We start from the raw sequence: 18,356 nt of genomic DNA, 5'->3' as shown, positions 1-18,356 counted from the left end.
GTGTTGTGTGTGAGGTGTGTGTGGTGTGTGGTGTCAGGTGTGTGTGGTGTGTGGTGGGTGGTGTGTGTTGTGTGTGAGGTGTGTGTGGTGTGTGGTGTCAGTTATGTGTGCTGTGTGCTGTGTGGTGGGTGGTGTGTGTTGTGTGTGGCAGTGTGGGGTGCAGGAGGGGAGGATGCCGAGGGTGACCAGCAGAAGGCTGGGGCCTGCCGGTGCCCCTGGGGTCCCCCCTCACTCCTGGCGTCCTGTGAAGGTTCCTGCGGCCCCGCCCTGGCAGCGCCTTCTCCCCCCAGGGCCCTGGACCAGCCCCTGGGCCTCCTGCCCCTCCCTCAGGTCACCCACCCGCATGGAAAGCAGATGGTCTTGCCCACAGCGTGACCTGTCCATCAGCCCTGCCTGGCCACGCATGGCTCCTGCCCCACCCTCCAGGCCACACTTCTCAGTCCCACTGGCTGCTGGCTGTCAGTTCCTCCCAGCCGGCAGCCCCTGTCACGCTCTGCCTCTCTCTGGAGTGTGGACAGCCCCAGTGTCCTCCTGCACAGGTCACACCATGAGCGCCAGGACGCCAGCCTTGTCTCTCCCTGGGCTGCGGACGCCAGCCCCAGCACTGGCCTGTGGGGGACACGCTCTGGCACTGGGCCGTGGTGTCTGCCTGGTGGGTTTTATCGCAGGGGCCCCTTGGTGGTTGCCAGAGCCTGCCTGGCCTGCCCCTCTCGCAGCCCTGGGGTCAGGAGGTGGCCCTCAAACTCAGCCTTGCTCTGCAGACGCTGAGAGAACAGCAGCCTCTCGCCATGGTTAACGGGTTTGCAGCCGGTGACCAGGGCTGGGCGGCCAAACAGAAGGTGGGGAGCACTGGCCTCGCTGGCCTTTTCTGAGGCTCAGCCCAGCGGTCACCTTGTGGACGGCCTTCCCTGCCCAGGCCAGGGCTCTCGACGGCTGCCCGCCACTGTTTCTACAGGGCTCCCGTGGGCCAGGGACCACCTGCCTTGGAGGCCACCTTCAGTGTGCTTCCCCACACGCCATGGCACACCTGACCCCATGGAGCCACCCAGGGCCAGACAGGGAGCTCAGCCTGCTCAGCACCAGATCTGTCCACGTGTTCATTTATAATCACACCAGACCCTTTCACGACGGGGTGAGGCCGTTTCCGAGAAGGGGAGGGGCCTTTCTGCGTTTGTGGCGCCTCACACCACCCTGGCCAGGGGGCACGTGGGGCAGACAGGTCTAGGCGCTGCAGAATTGCTTGACCTGCAGCTCAGCACAACCGCGAAAGCCACAAGACCCTCCTCTCCCTGGAGCAGCGCCCCGTCCCCCAGGACCTGCCCATGTGAGCACAATACCACCTGTGACCACCTGTCTTTGGACAGGCAGAGAAATGGGACAGAGGGAACCTCGACCCACTTGGTCAGAGGCATGCTCAGAGGTGAACGTCACCTCCGCTCACGAGCCAGGAGGGCGGGAAGGCTGGGGTCTGGAGGACCAGCCCCGGCCGGACCGTGCACGCAGGTACCTGGCCTCGGCGAGTCTCGCAGTTGTGGAGGTAGCTCAAGTGATAGATCTTCAGGTTTAATGTGGCAAAATTCAGGTACTTCAAGAAAACCTGAAATAGAAATTATAGCAACAGGAGTTAAAGTTCCAGTTTTCAGATGGGTGTCCAGGTGTGCGTTTGCAGAAGAGACGCAGGCTCACCCTGAGGCTGCCCGGGGGAGGAGCCATGCAGGCGTGTACTCGCACACACAGGCTCAAGCGTGCAGGGTGGGCACATGTGCTCGCACACAGATGTGCAGCAGGGACAGGGCAGTGCCCAGGTGAGCACACAGAGCCAAGCTGAGGACACACACACACACACACACAGGCATATGCGGGCAGACGTGTGTGAAGACACGGACAAAGGGGGTGCACAGAGGCCGGGAGCAATGGCTCACGCCTGTAACCCTAGCACTCTGGGAGGCCAAGGTGGGAGGATCGCTTGAGCTCAGGAGTTCGAGACCAGCCTGAGCAAGAGCGAGACCCCGTCTCTACTAAAAATAGAAGTATTAGCCAGGCATGGTGGTGGCACCTATAGTCCCAGCTACTCGGGAGGCTGAGGCAGGGGGATTGCTTGAGCCCAGGAGTTTGAGGATGCTGTGAGCTAGGCTGATGCCACAGCACTCTAGCCCCGGCGACAGAGTGAGATTGTGTCTCAAAAATAAAGGGGTACACGGAGACGCGCGGACGCCTCCCTGACACTCACATCTTCATCTTCGCTTGTGAAGCACGGGCCATCGAGCTTGTTCACAGCCATGATCACGGCCACAACATCTTTGCCATTCATGATGGGCATGGCCAGGATATTCTTTGTCACGTAGTCAGTGAGCTCGTCAGCAAAAGGGCTGAAGTGGGGACACTGTTGCAAGAGAGGAAGAGAGGCTGTCACCCTGTGGATCTAGAGCCCCACGCACTCCCAGGGTGGCCGCTAAGCTCTGTGGAGGCCATGCCCATTTCAGTGCCCAGACGCGAGGTGGCCTTGCCTCAGGCATGGGGACAGGGGAGCGCTCCAGCCTGGCTCCCCCACCTCTGGGCGGATGACCCCAGCTCTCCGCCCAGCAGACCTGCGGGGTGTCACCCACACCTGCCTGCCCTCCTGCTGGGCCGGCCTTCTGGACGCCTCTTGAGTACGTCCCACTCGCCCCATCCCCAAAGCCTCTAGTCCAGGCCACGCGCTCCTGCTTCAGCCCCTCCAGGCTGGCACCCCCCACGCTCTTCTCCGAAAGAAAACTATCGGTGGCTTGTTCGTGGGACACTTTAATAAAGACATGTGTGCATGTGAGTTGGGGGTCAGAGTCCCAGCCGCCTGGGGCCTGTCCACAGCTCTCGGGCCTCCCCGGCCCCTGCTGCCAGGGGGCTGCTCCATGGGGACCCCTGCCCACCACGGGACTGTCTTCGCACCCTTGGTGAGAGCTTTGCCTACCATGGCCCCAGGGTGCCCCTGGCCCTCCCTCCCCCAGAGGGCCCCCCTGTCCTGGGCCTTAGGTTCTGCCCCACAGGGGAGGTGGGGCTGGGCTTTGCCTCAGCCCTGAGGTGCCATGTATTTGGAAGACAAGGCACCTCCAGGTGACCAGGATTCTGTCCTTTGAAGAGTGGGACCCTGGCCTCGTCCTCCTGCTTCCTGGGTTCTGACATTTATTTACATGAGGTCAAAGTGCCCTGGTGCAGGGACCAAGGCGGATGGCTCTGGAGTCAGCCCAGCCGGGCTGGGGGCTGTGTGACCTCCAGAGAGCCCTGGATGGCTCCCCACCCCGCTCCCCGCCAGTCACAGGCGAAAGTGCCAGCTGAATGAGGGACTCGTGTCATCATCACCACCTGTGGGTACAGGGACTCTTCCCGGGGCTCTCAGGACTGGGGGGTCCTGTGGGGACACAGGGTTGACTCCCTTGGTGCCCCGCCCAACGCCCGGCCCACCAGGCAAACCAGAGAAGCTCCACACCAGCTTCCAGCCTCCCTGGCAGCGAGGGCGGCCGGGCCACGGTTTGGGCCCATGGGAGGTTGGAGGAAGCCTGCTAGGACGAGGAGACGCTGTGATTTCTCACGAGCGGGCGCATGAGGCCGGTGCCAAGCTCCCCTCAGCTCTCCCTCCCAGACTCTTGGAGATGCAGCTGCCATCTGCAGCCACGTGCTGCCCGGCACTGCAGGCAAATCCATGTTTGAATGATGGAGCAGGAAGACACAGGTGTGTCCTGGTGGTGGCGGCAGCATGGAGCAGTGGCACCAACATCCTGGTACAGGAGGACACTGAAGCCCTCGCTGGCGAAGCCACTGCCACCAGGTTCCTGCTAGCTGGAGCTGAACCAATGGGTGCTCCCCAAGGGAGGGAATTGTCTTGGCACCCTGGTCCCCTGAGCCTAGCACACGTATTCCTCACTGCTTTAGGGTGGCCGTTGGACATGTGGCCATCCGGACAGTCTGCCTCCCCCGTGAGCCATCGGTGCCAATGTGTGTGTGGTCCCTGTCACGTTCCAGATCCCCTCCTGCCATGGCCTCCTTCCCTCTGCCCGGCACCCATCATCTCAGCCCGACCCTTACCAACGTCACCGGCTCCCCTGCCTGGGTCCTCCCATGGTGAGTGGTCTTAGCACCACACCTGGACGTACGCCAGTGTTTCTGGAAAGAGCACAATACGACCCTCAAGTGGTAGCTACCACGTGGGTCCACTCGACGTGACCCTTGGTGGCACTGCACGGGCACACAGGCCGTAGCCGGAAGTGCAGCCTCACTTCTCTCTCCCGCTGCTCTGCCGGTTTCTTCCCTGATCTCAGCCATCACCCTGTCCCCTTTCCCCACTCCACATACCTTCGCAGCTCCTGTTTCACAAGGAAATTGTGTAACAGACACAGGCCTCCCCTGCCTGCCTCTGGTGGCCCACCCCCCACTCAGGAGGCTGACACAGCCACCCCCTCGTCATTTAAGTACACTCAGGACTGTCTTTAAAATGCTCGCACTGCCCGTCATCCGCTGTCCTCCCTCCTGCGGGGGCCTTGCCACGCCCAGGCCCAGCCGTCCTGGCCTTGCCTCCGAGTCCGATGGGCCCATCTTGGCTCTCCCGGCCGAGGTCAGCCACAGGGGCCACGCTTGCCCTTCACTGGGTGACCCTGGGCCCCACTGCTCCCAACACCCCCCCACCACGCCAGACACCCCCTGGGCCCAGTGCCGGGACCGCAGCCTTTGGGTATGTCGTCGGACCCACACAGCCCGAGAGCAAGGTGGACAGAGCCTCAGACAGGGCTGGGCAGGCAGCCGGGATCCGGGCGTGGCCACCTGGCAGGCTCTGGCTGGAAGCTCTGCCCCTCTGGTTCTGCAAGTGGTCACTCCTCACTCCTCCCTCCCTGCGCCCTGTCAGGCCTCCGAGAGTGGCACTCCCAGCCCGACAGCTCCCTGGGAGTGTTGGTGCCAAATTCTGGCTTGCATGCTGCCCCCTCAGCTTCCCTGGAGACCACGGGGAATGTTTATGCCCCGATAAAGAGACAGCGGGGTCCCATGTGAAAACATCCTGCCCGACCTTACGCACTGTGTCCAGTCTCATGTCATTCGCTCATTGCCAAAGTCTCTCCGGCTCTGGTGGCTCCGCTGCTCATGCATGGACGGGCACTTGGGGTCACCATCCTGGACTAGTTTGGCCAGTGCAGCCTCCTGGCTTCAGCTGCTCCCTCCCTGCTGTCCTCAGCCTATGAGTGCCTCCCACCCCTTCGCTCAGCCCTTAACCCTGACCCTGACCCTAACGCTGACCTCAGCCCAGCCCTTTGCTCCCTGTGAAGACAGCCCGAAAACTCCTCAGGCCACAGGGACCGCTGCCCTCTGCATTCCCGCTGGCTCCGGGCTGCCCCGCCCTTTCTGGGGTGCAGGGACAGAATGTGCACCCTTAGTAAAGGGCTCCAGCCTCTGCTCGGGCCTCTTCAGGCTCTGCCCTCTACTCCGCCGTCCAGCCGGGCTTCTCTGCTTCCCTGGAGCTCCCTGGTCAGAGTGAGTGGGACCGACTCCCATGGGGCTTGGCACTGCCCGGACCCCCAGAGGCCAGCGAGTGGGAGCAGAGCCCGGGACAGCTGGCTCCGTCCTTGGCAGCTCCCCAGGACAGGCCTCTGGGGGAAAGGGGCCTGCGGCCTGGCCTGACACCTCACACCAGGAGACAGACGCTCGCATCTCTAGGAGGGGCTGTCACCAGGGGCTTCGGGCTCCTTCCCTGTACTCAGAGTCTACCTGTGCCCAGGGTCTGGTTTAACCACCGCAGCTTTGCTGTGAGGGAGACATTGTCTTCCCAGTGTGGGTGGGGAGACAGGGCTCAGGTGGGTGAGAGACTCCCGGTGTGGCATGTGGCCCAGGGGTGGCGGGTGCCTGCCTTTCCTGCTGGGCTGAGGGTCCCGCACCAGGAACATGCACTCTTCAGAGGTGGTCCCCACTGCCCAGGCTCTCTCGGAGGCACTCGCTGCCTGAGTCCCCTCTGTAAAGCAGGATGTGACCCAGAAGTCCACCCTGACAATGCCCAGTGTGTCGGGTGCACTGAAAGGAAATTTGCACTTTTGCTGGTTTTGACCTTGGTCTCTGTCCCTCTAGTCTGAGATAAATAAGTCCCAGCACAGCCTGGGGAATTTCCCAGACACAGAGGGAGGTAGACCCGTGCCCTGCCCCGGGGAAGAGCCCCAGCTTGCTGGGTGGGAGGTGGCCTTGGAGGAGGTCAGTCCAGAGGCAGGTGCAGCTGAGGCACCTGGAGGGACCGAGGGCTTGGGCCCCGCAGCCTGAGGCCTCACAGCAGGTGCGGGAGCCTGAGAGCTGCCAGCCCAGGCTGGGACCAGCAGGCATCAGCCAGGGATGGAGGCCTGGGGGCCAGAAGGACCCACCAGGCTCAGGGTAGGCTGAGGATGAGGAATTGCCATGGGGACTGCATGTAGGAGGAAGGAGGGAAGAAAGGAGGGAAGGAAGGAGGGAGAGAAGGAAGAAGGGATGGAAGGAGGGAGGGAAGCAAGGAGGGAGGAAAGGAAGGAGGGAAGGAAGGGGGGGAGGAAGGAAGCGGGGGAGGGGGGAAGAAAGGAGGGAAGGAGGGAGGGAGGGAGGGAGGGAGGCAGTTAATGTCCCAGCCCAGGCCCCACCACTGCTAATCTCTTGTCGGGCTGCTCATTCATGGTCTTGATGGTCCTGATATTCCATGTGGCACATGGGTGACCCATTTCTTACACCGGAAGTGGAGATGAAGCTAACCCTGCAGATTACTATATTTGGGTCGCTGCAGGCGGCTTGTTTACTGCAGAGACTTGTAAGAGGATTATAGCTGGGGCTGCTGGTGTCCAGGGATGAGGGCGGCCTCTGGGGGCTGGTCTGGGGGTGGTGGACCCGGGTCCCTTGTGGGTCCTCAGAGGCCCCTTGCCCAGGCCCCTGGCCTTCCCAGAGTCTCCTGCCTCTGCACCCGCAGGAGCCCAGTGGACACCTCGCACTCAGCTGCTCTTCCCGCCCACCCGGCACCTCTGTGCCAGCTGCTCCAGCAGCTTGCATGGACGCGCTGCTCCTTGTCACCACCAGTAACCCATGGCGAGTCTGTTCTGATCTCTCTTCACTCTGTGCCCCGCTCTCCAGCCCGCCCTGGGCCGGCTCCTCCTCCTGGACCCCCCGGTCTGCCCTCCCCCAGCGGCCAGCAAGACCTCCGATGCGTGGAGCTGCTTCTGCCATGGTGGGAGCTTGGGGTTCTGGGGTCTCCTGATGCCCCGCCCTGCTGGGCGCCAGCACCAGCCGTGGCTCTGACCCTTCTTCCCGAATTTCCCGGCCCCTGAACTTTGGTCCCCAGGAAGACCAGGGCCCCCAGGACAGGGCTCCCCAGTCGCCCCCACCTGGGCCACCTTCCTGGAAGCCGTGGGTCCTCTCACAGTCCATGTGGACCCCGTGGGCACTGTGGCGGCCCCAGCCACGGGACCCAGATGCAGAAATGGGGGACCGAGGTTTGAGCCTGAGACCCTCAGCCTCGAGTCTCATGAACTCAGCAGCCCCGAGCCAGCTTGAGGATGCTGCCCCGCCCCTCTGAGCTCACCTGGAACTTGACAGACAAGCGGGGGCTCTAGGACGTGCTCCTCTCAGTGTGGGGACAAGGGCCCGTGAGGCCTGATCCCCTGAGCTGACCCTTAGACACTCAGGATGGCACCGGAGACGCATCGCCCGCGAGACCCTCCCGGGCTGCGCAACCCACCTCTGCCACGTCCTGGACGTTCACCATCTTCTTGGTCTGGGCGACGTGGCCGACGACCCCGATGTCCAGAGGGAAGACGATCTCGGAGTCGGGGGGCACCAGGCACTCCTCCAGGACGCTGCCCGGCTGCACGCTGAAGAGCCGCGTGGCCAGCTCGGCTACGCCGTTGCGCTGGCGGTACATGAAGAGGCTGCAGCGGTCTGCGCGCAGGATGGTGCAGAGCCGCCGCAGGATCTTGAAGACCACCCGCTCCATGTTGATGCTCTCCTGCATGTCCTGCACCAGCTCGAACAGCGCCGCACTCTCCTCCACCTGGCACAGCTCCCGAAGGCTGCCGCAGTCCGTGGGGCGCCCGTTGTCGCAGGCCGCAGCCACATTCTCAGGGCTGAGCTTCTTCCCAAAGTACTGGTGGGCGAAGTCGGGGTTCTCGTCCAGGAAGCTCTGCACCTGCTCCTCTCTGAGGCTCATGGCGACCCTGCTGTCTGCTCCGAGAAGCCGCTGCTCCCGTGCACATGGGCTCCCAGAAAACACTGTCCTCAGCAAAGTCTTTCTTAGTGACGATTAGGGAGCCCTGTGGGCGCAGCGCTGACTCACACTGGCAGGGCCCTGCCCCTCCCTCCCCTCAGACCTGAGACCTCCCACCTCCTCGGGAGACTCAGACACCAGGAAGGGACTGGGGGGCCACAGGTGGGAGGGCTGCGGCCCATCTCAGGGGTCATGGCGGGGGGTCAGGTGTTTGGCTTCCCGTGGAACAGGTCCTGAGGCCTAATCCCCGAGGGAGGGAGGTGATCCCACAGGACCACTGTGCTTGGGGAGCCGCCTGAGGTTCGGGTTGGTCCGATGGGCAGGTCCTCCTGGGTGCCCAAACCTGGGCTCAGATGCGCTGAGTGGGGAGGGGTGGGGGGCACAGTCCTGGCCCCAGGAGATACAGCTCACTCCCGAGGTGGTGAGAGGGAGGCCAGGCCAGTCACACTGGTGCTCAGGGGCCCCGAGCCCAGACAGGGGTGTCCCTGGACCTGCAGGAGGCAGGGGGTGGAGTGTGGAGGAGGAAGGAAGGGGCTGGCACCGAGGGTGGCCATTCCACACAAACCTTCCCCAGCCCGGACTCAGAAGTCATCCAGATAACTCCCACGTCTGTCTCCTCGGCTTGTACTTCCTATGGGGACTCCGGCTGGGATACCCTTTGGAGTGGTGTCACTCAGAGGCCATGCAGTTGTCGCTGGCAGAAAGACCGGAACTGAGGGCCGCCTGGCTGCACAGCCCGGACCCTCCTCTCTGCTGTCACCAGCAACAAGCCCCTGGGCCTGCCTGCTCTGCCCTGGGACCCTCCCTGGCTCCTGGGCCAGCCCCTCCCAGACCAAAGTGGTGAAGGTGACGTGTCCCAGAGACACCTTGCAGGTGGCGGCATTTCTGACTTCCTTGAATATAGGGCACTTTTATTTACGTCGCTGGGTCCTTTCCGTGCATGGCGTGCATACTGCACTGGTGAGGAGACCTGGCAGATCCTTCCTGACCCGTGTGCCCAGATGGCAGCAGGCGCCTCCAGCAGAGGGCCGTGGCCATCTGCCTTGGGTGTCGTACAAATAGCTTCTTTGTGAGTCACAGTGTGGAAAAGAAAGTTTGAATTAGAACCGGAGGAGTCCACCCCGGTGGGTCTGACTCACCTAACGCAAAGGGCACCTGTGTCCGTGTGTGCCGCGGGCTGGACGGCAGGCAGGTGGGGGTGGCAGCTGGTCACCCTGTCCCAGTGCCTGGCCCTGTCCTCAGTGATGAAGGCAGATGTTTTAGTTGGAAGGATACCCAGGCCTTTCTCAGCTGAGGACCAGGAGTCACACGCCAGGGCTCTTGAGCAAGGGGAACGACCTGAGATTTCTTTGAACAGTTTTCATTTTTTCTCTGCCTATCTCGTCACTGGACTTTTAACCAGGATGCAAGATTTGTGTGTGGTTCTGACTTTTACTGCATTTAGCCAGTCAAAATGTGTGTGTATGTGTGTATGGATGTGCATCTACATGAGCGTGCTTGGTGTGCAAGTGCACACGTGTGGGTGTGAGTTCGTGTGCACGCACATGTGTGCATGGTGCACACAGAGCCAGGGTACACCTCTCGTGCTTGGAGTTTCCTTAGCACAAGTGCCGGCTCCAGGGAAGCTTCCACGCGGACGCTGGGCTGGTGCTGCTGCAGCTGTCCCGACCGGGCAGCGGATCTGACTGGCTGCAGCTGCGCCATCCACAATGGGCCCAGCTGGCTGAGAGCAGAGCATGCCCTTGTGCCGTGATGTCCCTGCCTCCGTTAGTCACGCAGCAGCTTCTTTTCGGGGATCTGCTCAGAGGCCTTCCCCTTTTCCTAAAAATAGTGAGTTCTGCCTGAGGGGGAGCAGTGGGGGACGCGGGGAGGGCAGGTGCTGCGGCGGGCGCTGTGGTCCTCTGCTTTGCACCCAGTCCCAGAGCGGCTCCCAGACCTGGCATCCGGTCTCCCGGGCTCTCGGTGCTGAGCCCAAAGCATGCCTGGGTGTGAGGGAGATGCCAACCGTGGGGCCTGGGGGCTGGGGCTTTGGGGAGATGCTTCCTGAGTCCTCAGTTTGCACCCCCACACCTCAGTTCCTCCTGACCCCAGCCTGGGCCCCCATCCTCCTGCGCTGGGCCGTGCTCCCCTCGCTGTCAGAGAGCATCCACTCCTCTCTCTAGCCCCGCTCCCCTCCCCAGGGGCCTCCTTGTCCACAGAGCTGAGCCGCTGGCTTGTGGTGGGCGGGGGGCACGGTGGCCCCAGGCTCCGAGGCACCACCTGTCCTGAGAGCACAGACTGGCCGGAGGCTCTGCTAGGGGAGTGGATGGGGTGAGGAGGGGTGCTGGGATGAGGGTTTGGGGTGCCAGTGGGGACAAGGGTCGGCATAGGAGGGACCCCGCTGTCTGCTCCCCCACATACCCCTCACCCTGACACGAGTGCACTCACCCAGCCTCCACCTGTGGCACCTGCATGGCTTGCCCGTGCCTTTCCCTGCCCCTGGGGCCCACAGTGCTCGCAGGTGTGGAGGATCGGGGTGGCAGGGAGTCAACACCCCCTGGAGGAGTCCTAAGCCCATGACTGATGGCAGCTGTGTGTAAATGCCCCTGCTTCCTTACCTGCAGAGGTAGCTGCCCAGCGACACACTCTGCACCAGTTCTGTGCCTTCCCCACCTCACTTCCCTGCACACCTACTGATGATGCCTGGGGCCGCTGACGGGGTGGACGCGACAGTCAGAAGGATATGCCTCTGAGTTATACCTGTGAGACACACCTGTGAGATACATCTGTGAGCTATACCTGTGAGACACACCTGTGAGACACATCTGTGAGGAGCACTTGTGAGTTATACCTGTGAGGCATATCTGTGAGACACCCTTGTAAGGCACCCCTGTGGTCAAGGGGCTGTGGGACTCACCAGGTGACTTCCCCACAGATGCACCTGGGAGTTTTTGAGGAGAACTGGGACTGCTCCTTCACTAGATGAACTTTGCCTCATCATAATGTGGAATTTAAAAATTAGCAAGAACATCCTGGGAGTCATTTAGAACAAGAAATTTGTATCAAAGAGCTGTTACGGGATGAGAATTCTAGTTGCTTGTACTGAACTGCGGACAGATGCAATTAAACAAGGAGCAAGGCCCTGAAATTGAAACTGACCCAGCAAGAGGAGTGGCAAGAGACCAAAGTAGGAGAAAATTCCAGCTCACAATCAGAAATCTCATGAGTTGTTTTTTTTTTTTTGAGACAGAGTCTCCCTCTGTTGCCCGGGCTAGAGTGAGTGCCGTGGCATCAGCCTAGCTCACAGCAACCTCAAACTCCTGGGCTCAAGTGATCCTCCTGCCTCAGCCTCCCGAGTAGCTGGGACTACAGGCATGCGCCACTGTGCCTGGCTAATTTTTCTATATATATATTTTTAGTTGACCAGATAATTTCTTTCTATTTTTAGTAGAGACGGGGGTCTCACTCTTGCTCAGGCTGGTCTCGAACTCCTGACCTTGAGGGATCCTCCCACCTCGGCCTCCCAGGATTACAGGTGTGAGCCACCGCGCCCGGCCCTATCATGAGAATCATGAGATTTTTGACACAGAGAAACGAACAGGTCCGTTAGGATCCTGCACTTTCACAGAGCGCCCTCACCGGGACAGGACAGGAGGTGGGAGGAGGTGGCAGAATCCCACCCTGGGGCAGTAGGGGGGGTGGAGGGGGGCAGGGGCTGTCTGCGGGTGGGGGTGGGCATGGCGTCCTCTGCCCTCCCCTGCTGGCTGACCTCACATAGTCCCTGGGCTCCTTCAGGCCCCCTTTCTTTCTGGCTGACAGGGTCCTGCAGTGCTGTTTTTTTGTGAGAGAAAGGCAATGTGGAGTGTGCAGCAGGCGCTAGGACACCCCTGACGAGGACAAGTTGTCGGCAACGAAACACCGAGGACGTGTCCCTCCTGACGGAGGTGGGGAGGGTCCACAGGAGCCAAACGTGGAGGGCAGCCCCGATAGCCAAGGCTTGGGCGGAAAATGATGTAGGGCCAAGAGGAGAAAGCAGGCCCGCGCTGCCGTCTGGGGCACGGGTCCAGATCCCGACTGGGGCTGCCCGGGAGGCAGAGCATGCACTCCTTGATGGGCTGGGGTCCCTTGCCCACCCAAACAGCATTTGTGCTGCTCCCAAGGGCAGCTCGGGGTCAGGGTGGAGTCACTAGCACCTGGCAGGGTGACCCACTCACGGCGGCAGAACCACCTGCCCCCGAGAGGCCTGTTCCCTGATTATTCAGGAAGAGCCCGCAGGGCTCCCTGTGTTCTATGCCTGCCTCGTGGGAACTCTCCAGCCATTTGTTTCATTTTAGACCTTGGGGGGGTACATCTCCCCATCCATGAAGGACTTGGTCCCTGCTCTCCTGGGGCCTACCATCTAATGGGGGCAACGGATGTGCATTAAAGAATCCCAGGAACGCGTGCGAAGCACTCCCTGTGCCCAGGGCCAAGCCTGTGCGAAGCGAGGCTCTGGGTACCGGGGCAGCCTGGCCTGCAGGGACTTGGTCTGTTTCCTTTCAGGGTGGGGGCAGGCAGTGGGGACGGAGGGCTGAAGCCTCAAACTTGAGATGGGCCCTTTCCGACGAGCAGGAACCACGTGGGCCACCAGAGACTACCCTTGGCTTTGTGGTGCCCGTGGGCTTTCATCTCAGTTGTTCAGAAAGCGGATCCATCGGGTGCTGCCTGGCCTCAGTCTGGGCACGGGGTGCCGTGAGCACTCAGGCTCGTCTGTGGGCCGCGGCAATACGGAGACAGGCGAGGCCACGTCCTGTGTCTTGAGGCATCTGGGCTGCGCTCTGCCAAAACACTCTCCCTGGTTCCACCACCCTACCTATTCTCTCTGCAAAAGTGCTTACAGTAAGCTAACACTTTTGCTTTCTTTTCTGATGGCATGGACTTTCTGGGGTCTCTAGAAACAGCCTAGGGGTCCCATGGGACTCTCCACACGGACCGGTCAGGGGCTAAGCCCCAGTGCAGCCTGCAGCCACCAGGCTTCGCACGGTCCTCGAGCAGCTCCGTCCTCAGCCACAGCCTCGGGTGGCGACTCCGGCAGCTCCCCCTCCCCAGCAGTCTGCCCTGCGACCTGCAGCCTGCACTGCCTCCCAGGGCCACCTCCGTGTTCCAGGCCCGGGAGACCTCTGTGCTCTGTGTGGGCGCCCCCGCCTGTGCTGCGTTTCAGAAAGCGCCCCCAGGCAGAAAGCTCCCCATACTCCCCGGCTCACATCCTCTGAGGGGTCGCAGTCTTGCGCTGCCTGTTGGCTGACATCTGAAAATAAGTGTTTCACAGATTCTGTCCACTTTTATAGTTTATGGTGGGAAGTCTAGTGCAGTACCAGCTACTCTGTCAAACTGTGATATTCTAACAGTTCATTTTGTCCCCCAAATTTCCATAATAACACATAACACATAAATAATTGCTATCATAATTTAATGGACCCTTGTGTAAGGAATCCTCAAGCAGATTTTCAAAATAATAAAGATATTTTAATGTGAGTGGGGTGTTCTTGTGTACAACCTGAGCCACTGTACAAGGCAGCCCTGTAGTATCCCAGAGACGCTTTCATTTGCTGGTTTGGATGGAGCCTGGTGCTTTGAAGCAAGCAACTCATGATGATAGGATGCTGGAGCTATTGGAATTTCCCAGAGCTATTTTATTATTTTCTCCCCTCACTGTTTTCCCATGTGATCAGCATGGCATGGGAAGGATGTTTGAGTGGCAACCTTCCCTCATCCCTCCTGAGAAATACTACTGCTAAGTTGGTAGGAAAAGGGTGAGACCATGAGGAAGAGTTGAATAGGAGAGGATCACTGGCAGACCAGAGCTTATGGCTGACTGGTTTAGAGGGGCAGACGACGCCAACCCAAAGGCTGCAGAATGGGACACCCATGAGAAGCATCAATTCACTCCGGCCTCCAGAGGACCAAGGGATTCAGACCTTGTGGTGGCGTCAGCCGGGGCTCCCCCGAAGTAGAGCTGTGAAGCAGTTCAGTGCACACAGGGACCAGTTGCAGAGAGGGCTCTGGGCACCGCCAGCTCCAGCGCCACAACCAACTCCCTCATGAGTCCAGCGAGGCAGGACGCTCACGCGACAGACAGGCAGCAGGCGACAACACATGCCGGGACCCACGGCGGACAGTTCCCCCAAGGCTTTGGAGAGCTGCCCAGGGCGGAGGGGAGGAGTCTTGCCTGTTTGTGCCCTGTGTTTCCCCACAGCTGAGGGACCCTCAAAGCACACTCTACCCTGGGTCTGATAGCCAGGGGCACCCATTTGCTGGACTAGGACGTTGCAGGATGTCCTGGTGGCGGGTACGGCACAGAGCCCGGCTCTCCCAGCCGGCTGCTGCCCACCTGGGTGCCACTCTCCCAGCATGTTATGCAGTTATTCCTCAGAACTATATGTGACAAAGGGGGGCCTGGTTCTGCCCAAGACCGTCCAGGACTTGCCCTGCAGATGCCAAGGCAGAATCGGGGGTGCGGGGAAATGGAGCGGGAGCCTCAGATAGGACGGGGAGGCTCCTGTACGTGCATGCCGGGTGTCAGACTGCAGGGCAGCTCCACGATAGGACGGGGAGGCTCCTGCACGTGCATGCCGGGTGTCAGACTGCAGGGCAGCTCCACGGCTCAGCCCAGCTCCTGTGGGCCCGATGAGAGGCTGCCTGTCGGGGGCGCCTGGGCAGGAGCAGCCTGGGTGTAGCACCCTGCTTGGACTGAAGTGGACTTCTGGTCTCTGGCACCTCATGTCAGGAGCGTGGAGGGCCCCACCCCATCCTAACGGTAAGTGGAAAGCTGAGCAGACTGAAAACATCACTAGCTCTTCCTGGATCCACGAGAGAGGCGAGGACACGGGCAAACCACCGCCAGGCTGGTACAGGGAGTCACAGCTCCCGGGAGCAGGGACTCAGGGCTGGGAGCCGCCTCGGGAACCAGTGCCAAGGTAGGAGACCCTGGACTGTAATCGATGACAGGGGCAGGCTACGCACAGGCAAGTCTGAGAGTGGAGAACTCCAAGAGGACCCAGCCAGAGCGGCCCACACGTCCGTGGGGCCTCCCTCCAGGAGCTTGGCCATGTTCTCACAGTGAATAGCAGAGAAAAATCTCCCTATGCTTCAAGTAGGAGGAGGAAAAATGGAATCATTTCGGAACACACTGGAACATTCTGTTCTTAACAAGAGCAGCCCTCAGGAGAAATTGACCAGAGCCTAACCTTCTGGGGGTGCATCAGAGCCTACCGCCACCCCCCCCACCCTCGGAGGGAGATAAACACCCAACTCCAGCTCCCACTGCCACCCTGTCCTACTTAGGAGGGTGAGGTGTCTGAGAAGCACTTGTGAAGTTCACAGTCCAAGGCGCAGTCACTGAGGACTGAGAGCTGATCGGAGGACTGTGGGGTGCTTCCTGTGTCCTCACAGCTCTCCCGCACCACGCAAGGCCTGTTAACAGCAGTTTCTTATGCCCTGTGCATTGTGCACATGAAAAGGCAAAAAACCCAGAATTTGCAGAGCAAGTATTAGAACCAGCTATGGCAGGGATATTGGAATTATCAGACCAGGAATTTAAAACGGCAATGCCTAGGATGCCACGGGCTCTAGTGGACACAGTGGGCAGCATGCAGGAACAGATGGGAAGCTAAGCAGGGAGACGGAGTGTCTAAGAAAGGACCCAAGAGAAAAGCTGGAAAATGCCGGGGAAGAAATGAAGGGCCCCTTTGAAGGGCTCATCAGGAGACTGGACGCAGCTGGGGAAAGTGTCTCTGAGCTTGAGGTTGCCTCCACAGAGACTTCCAAAAGTGAAAGGCAACAAGAATAATGATAGAAAAACAGAAAACAGAACAAAATATCCAGATCTGTGGGACAAATATAAAAGGTATAAAATATGTGTAATACCAGATGCAGAAGAGAGAAAAGAACAAAAAAATTTGAAAAATGATGACTTAGAATTTCCCCAAATTAATGTCAGACACCAAACCACAGATCCAGGAATCTCAGAGAACATAAAGCAGGATAAATGCCTAAAAACTGCACACACACACACACAAAACCCAAAACAAACCCTAAAACCCCACCCCAAAGAAAACAAACAAAGACACCTAAACATATCGTATTCAAAGTAAAGAAAATCAAAGATGAAAAAATCTTGAAAGAAGCCAGAGGAAAAATCACTTCACCTAGAGGAACAAAGACAAGAATTACAAACCGTCTCAGAAACCACGTGTCTTAGTCCATTTCCTGCTGCTATAACAGAATAACGCAGACTGGGTAATTTATGGAGAAGTTTATTTGGCTGGTGGTTCTGGAGGCTGGGAAGTTCAAGAGCACGGTGCATGTGTCTGGCAAGTGTCATCGCAAGGCAGAAGGGCATGAGGGCAGGCGAGAGCACAAGACAGAAAGAGGAAATCGCGCTGAACTCATCCTTTTATCAGGAGCCCACTCCTGCCATGACAGCATCAATCCATTCATGAGGGTGGAGCCCTCATGACCTAATCACTTCTTAAAGGTCTCACCTCTCAATGTTATCACAATTAACTTTTAACATGAATTTTGGAGAGGACTCTCAAATCACAGCACCATGCAGCAAGCAGAGACTAGAGTGAGGTATTCAAAGTGTTCAGAGAGGCCGGGCGCAGTGGCTCAAGCTGTAATCTTTGCACTCTGGAGGCCGAGGTGGGAGGATTGTTTGAGCTCAGGAGTTTGAGACCAGCCTGAGCAAGAGTGAAACCCCGTCACTCCAAAAAATAGAAAAATTAGCCGGGCATGGTGGCACATGCCTGTAGTCCCAGCTACTCAAGAGGCTGAGGCAAGAGGATCGCTTGAGCCTAGGAGTTTGAGGTTGCTGAGAACTACGATGATGCCACTACACTCTACCCAGGGTGACAGAGCAAGACTCTGTCTCAAAAAAAAAAAAAAAAAAAGTGTCGAGAGGGCAAAACCAACAACCTAGAATTCTGTGCCCTATGAAATTATCCTTTAAAAGTGAAGGAAAATAATGACTTTTTCAGACAAAAGTTGAGGTAATTTTTTGCCGGTAGACCTGCCTTGCAAGAGATTTTAAAAGGCTGGACACAGTGGCCCATGCCTGCAATCCCAGCACTTTGGGAGGCCAAGGCAGGAGGATCACTTGAGGCTAGGAGTTTGAGATCAGCCTGGGCAATATAGTGAGATCCCATGTCTATAAAAATAATAAAAAGAAATATTAAAAGAAGTTTTTAGAAGAAAGAAAATAATAATATGTCATAAACTCAAATCTACATAAAGAAGAGCATTGAAGAAGGAATAGTGAAGGTAAAATAAACACTTTGATATTCTTATTCCTAATTGATCTAATAGATAACAGCTCTAAATAGTAATCACATATTAAATTACATGTGCTTGTGTATTTATCTGTGCATATATGTTATGTATGCAGATGCTGCGTATGTTCAGACGTGCATGAAGTGAGGGACATCAGTAATACCGGGGTGGGGGAAAGGCAGGGCCTGCTCCGCCCGAGTAGGACCTGGAGGGGTGGGGGCTCCTGCCACGCTGGCCTGTGGCCCGGGCCACGCCTCTGAGGGCGTCAGCTCTTGGGCTGGGCCTCAGGGTGGGAGGAAGGCGGCCCGCAGAATGTTTCCTGGAACCCTGGGCTTTTCTGCCCGCTCTGCCTCAGCTGTCCTCTGAGGGTGAGGGACCTATTCCTCCCTAAATTCAACGTTCATCAAGCGCCTGCTCCATGGCACAATGCTGGGGACCCAGTGGTGGCCGTGCCGGACTGGTCCCTGTGTTGTCAGGCAGGACCGCCCCCAGTAGTGATGGCGGGAGCAGAGGGCAGAGGGAGGAAGGCTGCAGGGGAAAGCCCCAGTCGGGTGATCAGGGGCTGGGATGGGGGAGACCGTTCACGATGGGAGCCCGGACAGGTTCCCGGTCCAGCCAGAGAGAGGGCCAAGAAGGGCTTCCTGGAGCAGGCGGTGGACCCGTGAAAGAACAGCAAGCTCTGGGCTCTGCCTGCAGGGCTCCCTGTGCAGATACGGAGACCAACACCTCACCAGACAGCCATGGGGAGGCCCGAGGGGCAGCGAGAGGAGACGGCTGCCCGGCCTGGGGGTCTGGAGGGCATCCTGGCAGAGGGATTATGAGCTGACTCTTGAAAGGGGCACGG

At 59.1% G+C, this 18,356-nt stretch overlaps 1 protein-coding gene across 1 annotated transcript in view; it reads right to left on the bottom strand.

Annotated features, from left to right (window-relative positions):
• PDE6B (phosphodiesterase 6B) overlaps nt 1–8,223 on the bottom strand; it is a 32,836-nt gene extending 24,613 nt beyond the window's left edge. The window contains exons 1-3 of the mRNA XM_069495498.1: nt 7,700–8,223; nt 2,231–2,383; nt 1,508–1,597 (exon numbers count right to left, since the gene is read on the bottom strand). Of these exons, the coding sequence (XP_069351599.1) occupies nt 1,508–1,597; nt 2,231–2,383; nt 7,700–8,167 (711 nt within the window). The 5' untranslated portion in view covers nt 8,168–8,223. The remainder of the gene's footprint in view (nt 1–1,507; nt 1,598–2,230; nt 2,384–7,699) is intronic.
• Nucleotides 8,224–18,356: the final 10,133 nt, after the last annotated feature.

Source organism: Eulemur rufifrons, chromosome 20 (assembly GCF_041146395.1).
Source record: "Eulemur rufifrons isolate Redbay chromosome 20, OSU_ERuf_1, whole genome shotgun sequence".
Classification (NCBI taxonomy): domain Eukaryota; kingdom Metazoa; phylum Chordata; class Mammalia; order Primates; family Lemuridae; genus Eulemur; species Eulemur rufifrons.
The sequence above is the reverse complement of the archived record's forward strand: the minus strand, read 5'-3'. Positions and strand labels throughout refer to the sequence as shown.